This window comes from Limulus polyphemus, unplaced genomic scaffold (assembly GCF_000517525.1).
Source record: "Limulus polyphemus unplaced genomic scaffold, Limulus_polyphemus-2.1.2 Scaffold1975, whole genome shotgun sequence".
NCBI classification, from domain to species: domain Eukaryota; kingdom Metazoa; phylum Arthropoda; class Merostomata; order Xiphosura; family Limulidae; genus Limulus; species Limulus polyphemus.
Genome location: NW_013667585.1, coordinates 16,862 through 34,482, shown reverse-complemented (window position 1 = coordinate 34,482; position 17,621 = coordinate 16,862). Strand labels below are relative to the sequence as shown.

The 17,621-nt window shown below is 32.4% G+C and overlaps 1 protein-coding gene across 5 annotated transcripts in view; it reads right to left on the bottom strand.

Moving 5' to 3' along the window:
* LOC106465537 (cilia- and flagella-associated protein 206-like) overlaps window positions 1-17,621 on the bottom strand; it is a 96,074-nt gene that overhangs the window by 64,297 nt on the left and 14,156 nt on the right. For 4 of the 5 annotated variants that reach the window (XM_022393451.1, XM_022393452.1, XM_022393450.1 and 1 more), the window contains exons 3-5: window positions 16,199-16,289; window positions 13,681-13,869; window positions 9,049-9,207 (exon numbers count right to left, since the gene is read on the bottom strand). In XM_022393451.1, coding sequence (XP_022249159.1) covers window positions 9,049-9,207; window positions 13,681-13,869; window positions 16,199-16,289 — 439 coding nt within the window. The remainder of the gene's footprint in view (window positions 1-9,048; window positions 9,208-13,680; window positions 13,870-16,198; window positions 16,290-17,621) is intronic. The other variant, XM_022393454.1, reaches the window with a different exon arrangement.

Sequence of the window (17,621 nt, the reverse complement as noted above, 5' to 3'; positions counted from 1 at the left end):
TTAATTCTTCGTATTTTACTTGTTGTTAAACAAATGTTTAAACAACTCTGTTCAACTATGTATGTATTAGCTGCCTAGTGTCGGCTAACAATACGAAGAATTAAAATGTGGCGGTATGGTACAAGTATTCTATATTCTGGTACAAGTATTCTCAGGTATTCTATATGTTTTTAATGAAAAAAAACACGTTACAAGTCTGTGTGCTTTATCTTTTTTTAATCATTCTTGTCTATCACAATATTTTTAAGTATTATAACCTTCATAAATATTTGTTTTGTTCTAAGAATATTTTCAGCATTATAAATATTTTCTTTGGGATTATGGCATTCAGATATATATTTACATCACTATAAAGTACTTAGATTAATATTCTATTTCTTTCTTGTGACTTTTTTATTTTCTTAAAGCTCTAATAAATTCAAGAAATGAACTTTAAAGGCTACTCACTAGTTGTACAGGAAGAACAAAAAAATTCCCACGGAACTATCTTCAACTACACAAGAAAAATATGTGAAATCATCTTCTTTAAATACTAAACAATAAAAACACGTGAAATTATCTTCAACCACACAAGAAAAATACGTGAAATTATCTTCTTTAAACACCACACAAAAAAACACGTGCAATCATCTTCAACCACATAAGAAAAATACGTTAAATTATCTTCAATCATATAAGAAAAATACGTTAAATTATCTTCTTTAAACACCACACAAGAAAAACATGTGGAATCATCTTCTTTAAACACCACACAAGAAAAACACGTGAAAAACATGTGGAATCATCTTCTTTAAAACCACACAAGAAAAACACGTGAAATCATCTTCAACACACGCGAAAAACACGTAAAATTATCTTCAACCACCTCCCAACAAGCACGTGGAAATTTATTTCACCACCAGACCTTAAAAATAATTGGAACTGTTTTTAACCACCAGGATAGAAAAGCATGTAGTAGTTTCTTTCATTAACAGACAAGAAAATCTCGAGGATGTGTCAGTTAATTATCAAACCACTTTTATACTCAAAATTCTCCGTACATTTGTAAAAAGCTTTTTTTTTAGATAGAGACATTTTTCGAGAGATACATTTAAAATATTGTTTCGTCTGACAAATATTTGAACTTTTTGTCTTAGCAGACTACATGCCCTAAGATATTGTTTTTGCCATTTAGATTGAAATTATAGCAATGCTTTTTTCATCTAGATACACTTAAATCATTAGTTTGTTATTTATTTTGCAATTAAAGCATTAATTCTTTATACACAGTACAATTACAAAATATTATTATACATAAATTAATATTAGAACCTTGTTTCGTTATTTACATTAAACTCAAAATTACAATTACATCGCTATTCAGGCTGTAGTTATAAGATGCTTGTTATTTCATTGATAACATTTATAACACTGATTCGTTACCTACATTGCAATGATTCTTCATGTATATTATATCTAAAACATCCCTTCATTAACAATATTATCTCCTGGTGGGACCGCGGTAAGTGTACGGACTTACATCGCTAAATCCAGTGCTCGATTCCCCGTGATGGACGCAGCAGATAGCCAAAAATGAATTTGCTCTAAACCAAATAAATTAACAATATTGTATCTAGAAACATCATTTCGTTATCAAAGTGTCACCTCCCCAGAACATTATTTCGTTATCAAAGTGTCACCTCCCCAGAACATTATTTCGTTATCAAAGTGTCACCTCACTAGAACATTGCTTCATTATCTATAACAGATAAAAAAAAGACACAACTAGAAATTTCTAAGACATATAATAGTAAGATTTAGCAATTGGTTCTTCATGAAAAATTGCTCTAAGATATAAGAAAAGAAGAAATTAATAGCAAAGGGAGCAGACATTGGTGACGAAGAAGTGTTTTTGTCTATTCGAAAAATATGCAAATTAACCTTGAATATTAAACATTAAATCATCATCTGTTAGCCACGTTTTCACAAGTACCAAACAAATAAAATCAAATTTTATACCCTGCAATATCTGTAGTTCCATCCGTAGATTTTCATTTTTTTGGTATTATAATATAACATATTTACAAACCAGCAAAATCACCAATTTTATTTTGAATTTGATCAGTTTTAATATCATTCATTATCCATACTATCAAAACCTAAATGGTTGAAACTACTTAAATCACTGATCGTTCTCAAAAATGAAACACAAAGGCATTACATTCGAATATTTTGAAATCAATTTCATTTCTACTGTGTATAACATTCGTTGATTTCCTCTTTCTGATAAAACTATACCGTTCTTACTTTATAAGAATATGTATTATTTCCACTTGTAATATTCCTCGTCTTATGCAATCTTTAAAAATAGTGATAAATGCTCATTTACATATATCTGTATATATATATTGTAGGTGGAGGCATTGCAATATATACTAAAGAAGGAATATTATTTAATGTGGGTCAAAGTTTATAGATTTTGAATGATGACATTAAATCTATAACATTAGAAATTAGTAATTTATATTTTAGGATATTTATATGGGCCACTTGAAGGTGGTTTAAAAATATATTAATTATGCTAAATAAAAAATAAGCACCATTTCTTATAGTTGGATATTTTGATATCAATTTTTTAAATGACCAGAAAAAAAACATATAAGTGATCTGTATGATTTAATTTATTGTAATAACAGTGAAATTTTAACTAGTTTCAATTTCACAACAAAAATAACAGAACAAAAACAATACATTAATGGATTATGCTGTCTCCAATTTTAAAATATTTCAAAAGGCAGTTATGGTCGTTTATTACTGATCGTTATCCAAATTATTATTAATTAATTCTTGCAATATCCCAGATGGGCAAAAGATAACTTATAGAAAAATTAATGAAATATATATAAGTCATACAATACGTTAAATATAATTAACTAGGATAATATTTATGGCATACATGATGTAATGAAGCTTAAGAATGTTTTTTATTAGAGTTTTCTGGAGTTACTGAAATAAGTGTTTGCCCATAGTAATAATGAATGTTACATACAATAAGATACTAGAATTGATAAAAATAAAACCAATAAACTATTATATATATAAATAAAACAGTTTTTAAAACTAGATTATCTGGTAACAATGGTGATAAAAATAAGTAGATTGTGTTTAGATATAAATTATCAGCGTATATTAAAAATATCAAGAATATTTATAATGACGGTATTTTAATTTAATAGAATGGTGTAAAGTATGAGGAGCTGCACTAAAAAATTATTATTGAATAAATAAGTCATCAACAAAGTAGTCGATTTGGTGATATAATTTTGATAACGTTACAATGTGTTTGGTGTTCTTTTGTTCATGGAATAGAGCAATTGGTGAAAAAATTAATCGCGAGGAAAATAAATAAGGTTTGGTAAACCCAGAGGTAAGTTTATAAATATAATTCAGTAACCAATAACCACAAGTGAGATAATTGGTGTTTAACAAAAATGTAAAATAATAAAGCAATTAGATTGGACGATATATTTGGTAGTTATATATATATATATATATATATATTGAGTCTATTGCTGTTCCATTGCAATGTCCCCCAGTGGCTCTGGGGTAAATTTGATCTATTTTCAATTTCGTCCAAAGCTACACGAGGGCAATCTGGCTAGCCGTTCCTAATGTAGCATTGATAGACTACAGGGAAGGCAGCTAGTCAACACCACCCACCGCCAACTCTTGGGCTCTCTTTTATCAAAGGACAGTGGGATTTACCGTCATATTATAGCACACCCTCAGCTGAAAGGGCAAGCATGATCGGTGACGGGAATTCAAAACCGCGACCCTCAAATTGCGAGTCGAGCGCCCTAACCACCAAGGCTAGGGAAACGTTGTTTTATTATCAGGACTAAATGGTTACATTATCCAGGTTAAATTTGTAACTTTGATTAACTGTCTATATTATATTTGGAATCATTGGCCTGTTACCAAGACGACATGGTTTCACTAACCAGGTTACAGTTAAAAATTTGGTTTACTGTCTGTATTATACTTGGAAACACCGGTTTGTTACCAAGACTACATGGTTTCACTATCCAGGTTACAGTTAATACTTTGGTTTACTCTCTATATTATTCTTGGAAACATTGGTTTGTTACCAAGACTACATGGTTTCACTATCCAGTTTACAGTTAAAACTTTAAATAACTGTCTATATTATACTTGGAATCATTGGTTTGTTACCAAGACTACATGGTTTCACTATCCAGTTTACAGTTAGTTCTTTAAATAACTGTCTATATTATACTTGAAAACATTGGTTTGTTACCAAGACTAGATGGTTTCATTATCCAGGTTACAGTTAAAACTTTGGTTTACTGTCTGTATTATACTTGGAAACATTGCTTCCCTTAAGAAAGATGCTAACTAATGCAGTTCTATGCTTCCCTGGATTGCATGAAAAAGGTTGTGTAAACTGCCTGAAATGTAAATTTTGGACTAGAGTAAAACATAGTTTCCTTTAGTGATGATGTTATATTTTGTAGGTTAAGAGGTTTATAGGTTTGGGATACTTATAAAAATGTTGTTAAGAAAAAAAGTACAAACGTTTTGAAAGTGATCAATCACCCCAAAATATATTTATTTTCCTGGAAAGAAACGTTTTATAGTTATCATTGGATCAGTTCTCCAAATTTAAACAAAATAAAATGAAATATAAAATAAGACACAAATGGAGATGTAAAAATAATAGCTAATTTTCAGACTTATTCAACACATTGAATAAAGGGCCACGTCAGAAACCCTAAGGCTTAAGCATACCCATCCCTAATGTAAAACTGGTGATCAAAAGAAGAGCAACCAATTAGCAACATCCGTAACCTACATGGTTACTTTTAACCTAATAACGGAATTTATTGTGGCTCAAAGTGTTTGTTTGAAGTTAAGCACAAAGCAACACAAAGAGCTATCTGTGCTATGCCCACCACGGGTATCGAAACCCGGTTTCTAGCGTTGTAAGTCCGCAGACATATCGCTGTGCCACTGGAGGGAGGGCACTTTGATGAGTATATTGCGACTCGAACCTTGCAGCCCTGAACATGCCAAGCCTATAAAAATTAATCCTGGTAATTGTGAAGAAAGATTTGGCCCGAACCAGACACCTGGTATATATTCTTGCCAACGTTTCTGGATTGTAATAAACTTAAAAATTCTATATTATAAATCGAAATTAGAGATTTCGTGGTTTGATAGTAATTTTAGCGGGATACACAGTTGTTCTCGACATGTATGTGCCGAACTTGTTGTACTTAAATATAAGTTTTGTTATATCCTAATAAATTTCTGTTAATAAAACCAATAACCGTTTAATATTTTAGAATTTGGTATTTTGTGAACAACGGTTCTTCTATCCTTCTCGCAATCGCATTATATAATCTAAATTTGAACAATCATTCACGACAGTTTTAAAATAATTTTAATATTGCGATAAACTGAAATATATAGCTTGTTTTCTTTTTCAGTACCTCGTGTAAAGCTACGCATAAGCTATCTGCGCATAGCAGTCCCTAATTTTGAACTGATAAACTAAAGAGAAAAAGCTAATCAAACAGTACCCTTTTGTCAACCCTTCATCTATTCCTGTCCGATCGAACAGTGGAATTTGAATATCACTCTTATAAAGCACAAAGCCGCGAGCCTTGATTCACATTCCGGGTGCATTGATACAAGGCCATTTCCAGCTTACAGTACATCAACACCTATTTAAAAAGCACATTAGAAAGGATTGTCGAAAACTAAAATTCATGTTATATATGTGCACATATAGTTCCTTGCTTCATTAGGGAAGTGACAATTCTTGTCGTTAACGATGAAGTTTGTTTCTAATATAACCTCATAAAGACATAATTGCCCAGATCTAGGCAATAAAGATGTATGACTTACCTTATAGATATAAATATGGATAAAACTACGTCAGAAAGTGGTCACGTTGACTAATGGCCACGACGTTTCATCTTTCATGATCTTCATGTAACTAATGACCACGCCGTTTCAATTGTCATCGTCTTCGTGTGAATGATGGCCACGCCGTTTCAACTGCCATCATATTCATGTGATAAATAGTCACGTATTTTCAGCTGTCATCTTCATTTGACTAATAGCCGCGACATTTCAACAGCAATCATCTTCATGTGACAAATGGCTACGATGTTTTAACTCTCATCATCTTTATGTCACCTCCATCTTCATTTGAACATCTTCTTCTTCTTCTTCTGTAGCTTTTCCCGTATTTATACGGGGTCGCTATTTTTGACAGCACGTTTCCACTCTCCTTGGTCTTCGTATTCGTCCCCAACAAGGCCTTTCTCTCTAATATCTCCATCCACGCAATCCTTCCATCTTCTCCTTGATCTTCCTCTCTTCCTTCTCCCCTCCACCTCCATATTCAAAACCTTCTTGCCTATATAATCATCTTCCCTCCTCATCACTTGCCCATACCACTGCAATCTTCTCTCCTGAACTTTCTTCGATATTTCCACTACTTTAGTTGTTCCTCGAATCCTCTCGTTTCTAATCCTATCAAGCCTCGTCACTCCACACATCCACCTCAACATTTTCATCTCGGCTACCTCTAATTTTTTCTCTTGAGCCTTTTTGATGGACCAGGCTTCCGCTCCGTACATCATCGCAAGTCTCACAACGGTTTTATAGACCCTTTCCTTTCACCCTTGCGCCGATCTTATTGTCGCATAGCACTCCCGACGCATTTTTCCAATTTCTCCATCCCGACTGGATTCTATGGCTTATTTCAGAGTCGAGTGTACTGTTTGATGCCACATAGGACCCAAGATACTTAAAGGTGTTTACCCTTTTAAGTTTATCATTAAGTAAAGTAACAATACTTTACTCTCCTATGGTTCAGCAAAATTATTTAAATTTTTCTATTTTAAGTTTGGGAACACACTAAATCTGTTTGATGTCATATGATAAATTTCGCATGAGGTGTTAATTTCTGAAGACCCAAGAAACTTATCTTCTGTTTCATGGAAGAATTGTACTGTATTCCACTTTATCTTGAGTATAGACGACTATCGCTGGAACAGAGATACTTCTACATTCCAGTGGCCATTTTCTAAATGGTCAGCTACAGAGAAGTTTCATTCTTTGAAAAAGCCAAAGTTTGCTGTGAAAATTTCATCTTTGTTTTACTGCTGATCTTATGCATTTGGTCTAATATAATCTTCAACACAGTCATTACCATGCTCTTACATATGAGATAACATATAAGGAGCAATAAAAGAAAAAGCATAACAGTGAATTATTGGCAAATGTCATTAACAGAGACATGAAAGTAAAAATTCTGGATATTCAATCTGATCACCTCAACATAAGATTTGAAAAGGTGGACAAGTTTCAAGACAATCTCCATCATGAAGTGAGATAACAGTAGCTAAGTACTGAGACTAGTTTAGTCTCAAGCCATCTATGTTAATAAACAACAAAGAAATTTGAATAGAAATCAAGCAGGACTAGTCCCCCACCACCACCACTACACTACATTAGAATCCACTACTGCTCTGTTATACCTGCAATGACCTTCAATCAGTTATGATACTAAAACAGAAAACTAATAAATTGCAAAACAGAAAAAGTGTTACTGTCTCAGTCAGTTGGAGGAGAGGTTAAAACTCTCAAGAATGCAGTGGTGTTGGATTATAGGAGCTCAGTGGAGCCAGAAAAATTGAAGGTGACCTCCCACATCATCTCAAATGGTAAAAAAGGGCATTTAAGAAATAAAGTAAATTAAAATTTAAAGATTACCTAAAGAAATGGGGCAAGAAGGCAGGAAAAGAGACTACAGGGCCATTTACCTCGGAGAATGAACCTAGATAAAATAAAAAATAAAGGTAAATAAACAAAATTTCACAGAAACAGACAGAATTACCAAATAAAAAATGCAAAGATGGCCACAAATGGTTCAAAATGGATTCTCAAAAAAGTAAATTTTAAGGACAAATGACCAGGTGATTAATGCTTTGAGAATCAATGGCACAGAATAACAGATTTTCCTACAGTTACCTACCTTTAAACTTTCAATAAACTAACATGGAACCCCAAGTATTTCCTGCACATATTTCCTAGTTCACGTACAAAAATTGCAGCATACAGGTACGTTTGTGCAGGGAAATCTTGGTTGAATGAATCCAAAAACTAACAGAGAATCACAAAGATATAAAATCAACATGGTAATTATTTCAGGGGGCAGCAGTGTCTTCACTAATAACTTAAGTGTTCATCCTCAGAGTTTGACACTCAAAGGTATTTCACACACAGTTTTGAAATCCAGTGGATGACCTTGTTATATCTAAGTAAATTTTAATTCTTTTTGCACCGAAAATACTTCATGTTATAAATAGATTTTCTAGCTACTAAAATGTTAAAAATAGTCATATTTATTCAGTTTTAACACATCTGAATTGTGAAATTTGCCTTTTTTTAAAGGTTGACCTTAGGATTTAATTGTTGCATAACATGAAGGATTATACTATTTAAAAGCACATAAAGCTCAATTATATTTTGTAGCTTGTGTAAAATCCAAGTTATAACTTTCATTCTAAAACACAGTGCTATATTTACTCCAATAGAAGAGATGGGGTTGCAAAATTAACAAAATAACAACAAAAAATCAGAAAGATTAAATAAATTGTCATACAAATGCCTTTGTATGGGGCAAACAGCTATAGTTCCATTGAACAGATTTTTTTTATGTGTTCTCCAAACGGTTCATGTTTTCTTTAAAGAAGTTTTAAAATGTTTTCAATTTCTTTAAGATCCATGAAAATTCAATCTGTTCAGAAGTTATCACATGATATGATGCAAGAAATACCACTGTATTTCCTTTATTTAGTGAAACTGTTTGGCTTTGCAAATAAAATCCAGTGTTTCAAAAAAAGAAAAACAAAGTTTCCCACTAAAATATATTTCATGGTTTTTTTAGTTGGTAAGTATTTCTTAAGCTCACTTAGAGCAATTTTTTAAAAAACTACATATGCTTAATAAAAATAAACCTTTATCACTTACCATTATCTATTCCAATGCCTTCACTACCTCTATCTCGGTGATATAGTCTGATTCCAGTGACAATCATTGCTAACTCTGACAGTTTTTGTATTTTGCTCTCCTTGTCAAGGGCCATAAAGGCTCCAAGCTCAGTCTGAGGGAACACATTCTGGAGGGCTGCTGTTAAAAATTTATAAAGTCATAATCATCTTATTTTTTATCTTCACAAAAATGAAAACATTTTTTAAACTCACGATAAAAAAAATCAGTATTTTAACAGTTCACATATTTAACTGTATGAGAAAACTGAAAATTACCTAAATACGTGTATTATCTGGAATTGTACAAATATAGCTGTATTTGTACATTTATTGATTTAATTACATAACAACATATAAAGATATTCTGTTTGTTTTATAGCAAAGCCACATTGGGCTATCTCCACTGCAGGGAATTAAACCCCAGATTTTAGCATTGTAAATCCATAGATTTACTGCTGTCCTTCCCAGGGACTAAAAAATATACTGAACTACTTCCTTCCCTATTTTATACTACCACTGAATGATACTGATCTACTTCCTTCCCTATCTTATACTACCAGTGAATGATACTGATCTACTTCCTTCCCTATCTTATACTACCACTGAATGATACTGATCTACTTCCTTCCCTATCTTATACTACCACTCAAAGATACTGATCTATTTCCTTCCCTATTTTAGACTACCACTCAGAGATACTGATCTACTTCCTTTCCCTATCTTATACTACCACTGAATGATACTGATCTACTTCCTTCCCTATCTTATACTACCACTGAATGATACTGATCTACTTCCTTCCCTATCTTATACTACCACTCAGAGATACTGATCTACTTCCTTCCCTATTTTATACTACCACTGAATGTTACTGATTCTCGAACCGCTTCCAACAGATGCTGACTAGTCATGGGATCCCAAGAAGGAGGTAAGGAAACAGGAAAAGGAGACACAAAAGGTGGAAAAAGGAAGGGGATCACAAATCCTTCTGACAAAACCTGAAGAACTCACTGATCGTCGAAGAAGAAACCCCAGTAATAAAAAATCAGGAAGCTGAGTTCCCATTGGACCAGAACCCACTGGGTAGTTACCAGTACTGTTGGTGACTTGAAGTGCGTGGTCAAGAAAAAAAAAATGACAAGAAGAGTCACCCCAAGAAGAAGATACAGATAAGGGTTGGGAAGGGGAAGGACAAGAAACTGTAATAGGAGGCATATGGGGCTCTGATTGAGACAAACTTGCAATAATATTGGTAAGTGTAGATTGTTGTTGAACCGATGCCACTCGTTGTTTCTGGGATCATGTCAAAAAGGTATTGCCATAGAAAAGAGGCCATACGTAAATCCAAAAGTTAAGTCAACGTGAAGTAAGTGATGTGAAGTAAGATGGTGAATGTGTTATACTTAAACATTTCATTATTGGAGGCTCAGTCAGTTCAGACAGTAAATGACTCACCATATATTCAGTGTTCACAAAATAGCTACAACTTCTTTATCAAATTTAATTTACTGTTTAGGTATATTAATAGAATGATTGTAAAAGTCAGGATTTAAAATAATTGACAAAGTAGAAGGTTTTTTTGCTAATATTTTAAAACCTCTGAATATATATTTTGACTGAGGTATTTTAACTTTCTAAGACACTTACATTATTACCGTTATCATTTTTAAAGACTTTCCATGCCTACAAATGGAAATAAAAAATTTCCAGGGCTTTCCATGACTTACACAAATCCTGTCAATAGATAAAAATGGAATAACTTGTCTTGAATGTCATTTGAAATTAGTGCATGTGAAAATAACTGTAAGAAGCTCTGTATTGTTTATTTGTATATAAGTGCAAACTACACAATGAACTATCTGCCCTGCGGTCATTACGGGTATCAAATCCCAATTTTTAGCATTATAAGCTCTCAAGCTTATTGCCAAACCACCAGGTTGAATAAACAAGATTATTTTGTAGAGAATAATACATGTACAGATATATAATTAGTGAGGGAAATTTTGGGAGTTTCTTGCCACACCAGCAGACTTATTTTATTAATTAAAAATCTAGAAGAAAATGATCAATACTGACTCAGTGAAAGTCCATGAAAGTGCATCAAACTACACTTCCTATAAAACAGCAGCAGATACTGACAAACTTTAAAACAGTATTTGTCATAATTCATTTGTTTCTGTAACTAAAAGAATATGATACTCTTTATCTAGAGTGATTCAAGTAAAAAATATCCTAATATAATTAATCATCTATGAGCAACAATTACACTGAATAGTGACACTGTCTCTAATTTTGAGCAGTGAGCAGCTGACTACAAGGAAGGCAAATGGCTGGCACCCACTGCTAACATTGTTGAACTTGCTGACCTGAGGAAAGGTAGCTTATTGGCAGCCCTTGCCAACAAATTTTCTTTTTTTTTTTGCTTGTATGTACCATGGTTTGAGAGCCACACAGTAATAACTGATTAGATAAATTTAATCGATAGATGGGGCCATAACTTACTTGATAAGCAAATACCACTAGTTACTCAGTTCTTGTCTATTCAGTTCTGTAGCTTATTCGTGAAACACTTTTTAACAAAAAGAACAAAGATTCCCTTTTTATCACACCTACTTCTCACAGACAGTAACAGACAACTACTTTTTTTTAAATGCACAGTTTTCATATAACATTTTTAGTATTTCAAAAAAAGCTATAAACTTTTTCCTGAAACTCACAAAATGAATTTTTATGCACTTTTGTTTTGAAAAGAACTGTTAAGCATTTGGAAGTTGAAAATAGTTTTATGGTAAAGTTTTGTTGTAAGATACAGTATTAAAATGAAGTACTATATTGACTCAGCTGTTTTGTCAAGGAAAATAATGATTATAATTACAAAACTAAAAGAAAATTAATGATTATGTTTCACACATTTTTCTGCTACATGAAGTTAACATTTTCTTACACTGAAAATGTATTTCCGATAGGTACTTACCTCTTCTAACACAAAGCTATCTCGATCATTGTTTGCCCTCTAAGCATTTCTAAACAAATTTTTCCAACCGGCACATCAGTCTTTATATCCCATCTGTTTTGTACCATTTCTGAACATTTATGTATCATGTGACTACTCTCCACCAAAAGTATTGTGCCATCTATACTGGCACTACTAGCTCCCTCTGCTATTCCCCTTGAATCCTCACTTTGGAAAATTGGCAGGTATTAACATAAAAACACAAGCAGTGGGGAGGAAGGGTGGGAAGTGTGTGAAAAGGGGTAAGTACCTATCAGAAATACATTTTCAGTGTAAGAAAATGTTAACTTCCAAAAATGGTCTTACTCCTCTCACACAAAGCTAGAATCCCACATTACAAAGGTTAAGGGGTCAGTTTAGGCACACAAATATCAAACCAAGCAGAAAGCGACTACTGAGAATGAACAGGTATGGTATGAGATGAAAATGAAGCACATCAGTGGGGTACTGCACTACTTCTAGAACAGGTGTGGTGTTCACCACGGAAACAGGAAAGTAACACAAAATGGGCAGAATGGAAAAACAGGCACGAATGAATGTGGTAATTATACTTATATCACTGGACAAGTGATGTAAGAGCTGGATGTTCCAAAGAACATATGTATCATTTATCACAGGATTGTGCTTAATATTGTACTAATGTGAAAAATGGAATAACATGTGGCTAAGGCATGAGGACTGTGTAATCTATACCAGAATCAATTGATTAAGGAAACTGTCTAGACCAGTCCACATCCAGGGGAAGCTCCAGAAGGGTTATTTGTTTTTGTCAATTGATGAAGTTAATCTGTTGAATGAGATCCACCTAGGCAAAACATCCAGGAGAAACACAAGTAGGTTTGCCCATTTTTATCAAATGATGAAGTGATATTGTCTAGTGAGGTCCACCTGAGCAAAGACATCCAGGGGAACTCAAGCTGGGTTTTGACATTGTGACCCATAGATGAAGTTTTATTATCTAGTGCAGTCCACCTGGGCAAAGACATCCAGGGCAAACACCTTAAAATTGATTAAGGTATTTGTGTCTAATATGATCCACCCAGGCAAAAACATCCAGAAGAAATGCAACTTAATTGATTAAGTTATTTTGTCGAGAGTGGTCTGCTTTTTGAAATGAGTGAATCCAAACACTAAAAGTTGAAAAAAAAATTTAAATGGCAAAGAAGCACATTCATAAAGGTAGCCACATGTGAAAAAACACACATCTAAACAATGGCGTGCCAATCGAGAAAGTGGGGATTGAGTGGAATGGCAGAGAGAGCTAGCTACACCAGTATAGATGGTGCAATACTATTGGTGTAGAGTAGTCACATGATATGTACATGTTCAGAAATGGTGTGAAACTGATGGGGTATAAAGACTGGTGTGCTGGTGGCAAACATTTTTTTAACAATGCTTAGATGACAAACAAGGATCGCGATAGCTTTGTTTGAGAAGAGGTAAGATTGCTTCGAAATGATAACTTCACCTGGTGGTTTTTCATTTAAAATTGTATTAAGATATGTAAGTACTCAAGCTCTTAGGTTTGGGAGTACTTTTCTATGGGAAGGCATATTTTATTTGGGCAATGAAGTTACAGTCATGTAAAAATAAACCTACCAGTCGTTTCTCTCACAGCACCAGTTTCACTTGGATTTCCCAAACCTGTCTTCATTAATAAATAAGACACTATTGTACTGTAAAGTAATTCCAACTGTTGCTTGGTTCTAGCTCGAGCATCTGTGATCTCTTGTTGTATAGACTGTAGCCTTGAGCACACTGTACTTTGGTGCTTTTGGATAAAATCATCTATTTAAATATATTAAAAAAAAAGATATTTTCAGCAAGTATTAAAACATTTTCCTTTATATATAATAGAAACATTTGAAGTTTAGTTCACACATATATTCTTAAGATATTACAAATGTTTTACACTTTACTCACTCCATAACACAGTGTACTATATACTGATATTGTAATGTGTCTGTAATCATAAACTAGGTTCTTAAGAATATAAATTCTGCTTATTATACCACAATATATATATCTGCACGTGTGTTTCTACTTTCTTCAAGCTTTTTTTAATAAGACTTCTGATTCTTTTTATCCATTCCACTATACCATGTTTTTGTATCATTTTGTATTTCTGAACCATTACATGATACATTAACTGACATTTTCATCAGGTGGACCAGACCACTTTTTGTCGAAAAAATAGCTTTAATTTAGCAGAGCACAATTTAATCATCTCAGTGTGTGTAAAGAGCATCCAATAATGAAATTTTTCAATTCAAACAGATTCTATTATATCTACCCTGCCATAAGTTTTACCAAATCACAGAAAATTCCTTTGGCCAGTACCTCGAAGGAGCATAAGAGAGAAATAATTTTCAGGGACTGAAGACAAATTAATTATCACTTTACAATAACTAAAAGCTAGTGAATAGCACTGAAATTTTGTATCTAATGAGACAATCTGTGGTATTCCAAGGATTAACCAAGCACACAGTTATCTGATCTATGTAATAATGAGACATTCATAAACTTAGTAAGTAGAAGGACATATGCCACTATTTATTGTAGGAGGAAAGAAATAAACAAACAAAATTTTATGTGAAGTTGAAACAAAACAAACTTTATTTGCAAGAGGAAGAGAAAAAATTACATTTTAGATGATCAGCTTAGCTGTGGAACTATTGTGATGGTGGTTGTAAAGTTAAGAGTAAAATAATAAAGTGTATTTAAATAAAAGAAAATTTAAAAAAGCTATACTAAAAATTAAACTTATTATTGATGATCAACTAACATAAATGATGTCTATACAATCAGGAAGTTGAAAGATAAAGAAAACAAATACAAGAATTTAACAGCAACTCTTGACCCTTTTGAATGAAAAAAGAATATGCCTGAAAACAAAACTGTGCTCATGTTCCATACCATTTCTCTATCACTGACAAATAAAAAAACATAATCATAAGTATACAGAAATATCTCTGCTGCACATGACAGTTGCAGAACTGCCAACATACACAAGCTAAAGTAAGACACAACTCAACTACCTCAAGAAAGTAGACAGTTTGCATGAATGGATTCCACTATAGAAAGTAACACCTTGAGTTTAACCAGCATATGACCTAAACTAAATTTAATGTTTTGTACTTCACAAACTTCACAAAAACTTAAACATTTTGTGAAGATGAAATATACTCTACAAGAGAGTGAGGTATGTGGCATTTCATACCACACAACAACCAGTTTAATTGTGATTTGCAGAGTGTGTTGATCAGTCATTGAGTGTCAAGAAGAATAATTCAATACTATTGAGATACTGGTTTATAATAAATGGTTGAAATATTTATTTAAACATCATGAAATAGCTGACTATTGAAAATATAAATTACAAGTACCACCAAGCATTTGAGAATCAAGTTGGACACAGAACTCCAGAATCCTTGTTAAGAGATAGTGGTAAACATTTTGAAGGACTCTACTGCAGCTGACTTTTACACTTACTCAACTACCACACCAAAGGAAAAAATTAAAGGTCACTATGAAATAACATAAATAAAAACCTGCATAGACGTTTATGCGGTATACACATACTTCAAAAAAATAAATAAAATTCAACATTTAACTTCATCATAAATAATGGCAAATAACACTACAAAAAAAAAGATACCTGTAACTTATATTTTTAAATAATGCCAACAAGACATTAAAAAGCTAGTATTATTGAAAAAAAACACTTAAAACATTGAGTTAACTTTAAATACAGCTGGTTTTTCAAAGGTAATAGCAGGCTTTGGTTTGAAAGTAATCAATTTTATGGTTAGAAGTTGATATTTCTATGTGATAGGCATTAATTTTGAAAAACAAGTGACTATTAGCCGACAGACTTATAATTTCTCAAAAAAGTAGTGGGGGAAGTTGTAGGGTCAAATAAAGTTTATTGAACAGACTGCCTGATTTTCTAATGTGATAAGTTTCTCAACAGGTTTTAAATATTATATTTTACTTGAAATATTATGAAACTTAACACATCAAAAGGTGGAACAGGCCTGAAGACAAACAACAAATGTAACTAATTGCATATTGTACAATGAAACATCTGTAAAATATATAAAAATTTATAACATACTTCTTGTAATGTAGTTCACATCCATATATATCTGCATCTTGATTGTATCCATACTAAGTTGTTGTGGATTCAAAATCCATTTGACACAATCCTATTTATTAGAAACTCTATATCAAATTATATGTACATACCAATTGAAAATTAAGTTTTACAAATGTAGAACAAGACCAATCTTTTAAATGTCTGTAAACACTAAACATTTTGAAAACTGAGAAAACTTCAGGGTAGTCATAAACATATAAAATACTTTCATTAAGTAAATAATTAAAAGAAATACCCTGCCGTGTAAAACATAAAATCTATTTATTGTCAGATGTACAGAGTATAATATCTATGGTTACAACATTTCATCAGGTTAACGTGGCATCATCAGGTACAACAACTATAATGTAATCATTATATTCTGAATATCGAACAATACATATGTTTTAAAACTTCAATAAGTATTTTTCATCTTCCAATTTATAAGAATGATTATTGAATATTTCTTTAACATCACACAGGTTATATAAACCTTCTCTCTTGTTTAATGACCTACCAATATACATTATAAAAATATTGTTATTCCCAATGATACAAAATATGATATTGATTTCAAGCAATAATATTAATTGTGTTAAATATTCTAGCCTATATACTTTTATAGGAGATTTTATACAACACTACTTAGATTAATACCAAGAACATCTTCAAAGCGATGATCTGTGGTCAATGGTACTATAACATATATGTTTGTGATGAAAAACACGATCCTAACAGACAACAAGCTCTTTAAAGAGAGTTAAATAAACAAACTTATTATCAGATGAAAAAACATAATAAACCCTAATCATATTATTTACTTAAAAACATCCATGTACAAAAATGACATCGAAGGAATATTGAGGGAAGAAGTTGTACATGTTTGCAAGTTAAAATAATTAAGAAACTATAGCTAAAGCATTTGAGAAACAAATTGTGGCTTGACACAGAACTCCACAATTCTTGATAACAAAAAGTGGTAAACTTTTGAAGGAAATATGCAACATATTAGGTGTAAAGAAAACAGAAACAACAGCAAATCATCCAGTTGCTAATGGAGTAGTAGAGAGATTTAACCAGCCTTTACTAAACATGTTGTTGTAATATTGTGAGTCTGGTTGGAAATGAGCGGATACAGAGATTTAACCAGACTTTACTAGACATGTAATATTGTGAGCCTGATAAGAAAACAGATAATTTAAAATAATTGGCTCAGATATAGGTGACCTTTTATTAGATTTAAAGCACATTTGACCCTTTCAAGATGGGTCACAGGTGAAAGGCCATGTCATCTCGTTTGTTGACTTGCACTCAAAACTTTATTGGACTGCCTATTTCATGAATTTATGTCAATAAGTTTGGTATCAAACTGTAGATTATAATTCAAATTTTAGAACTATAC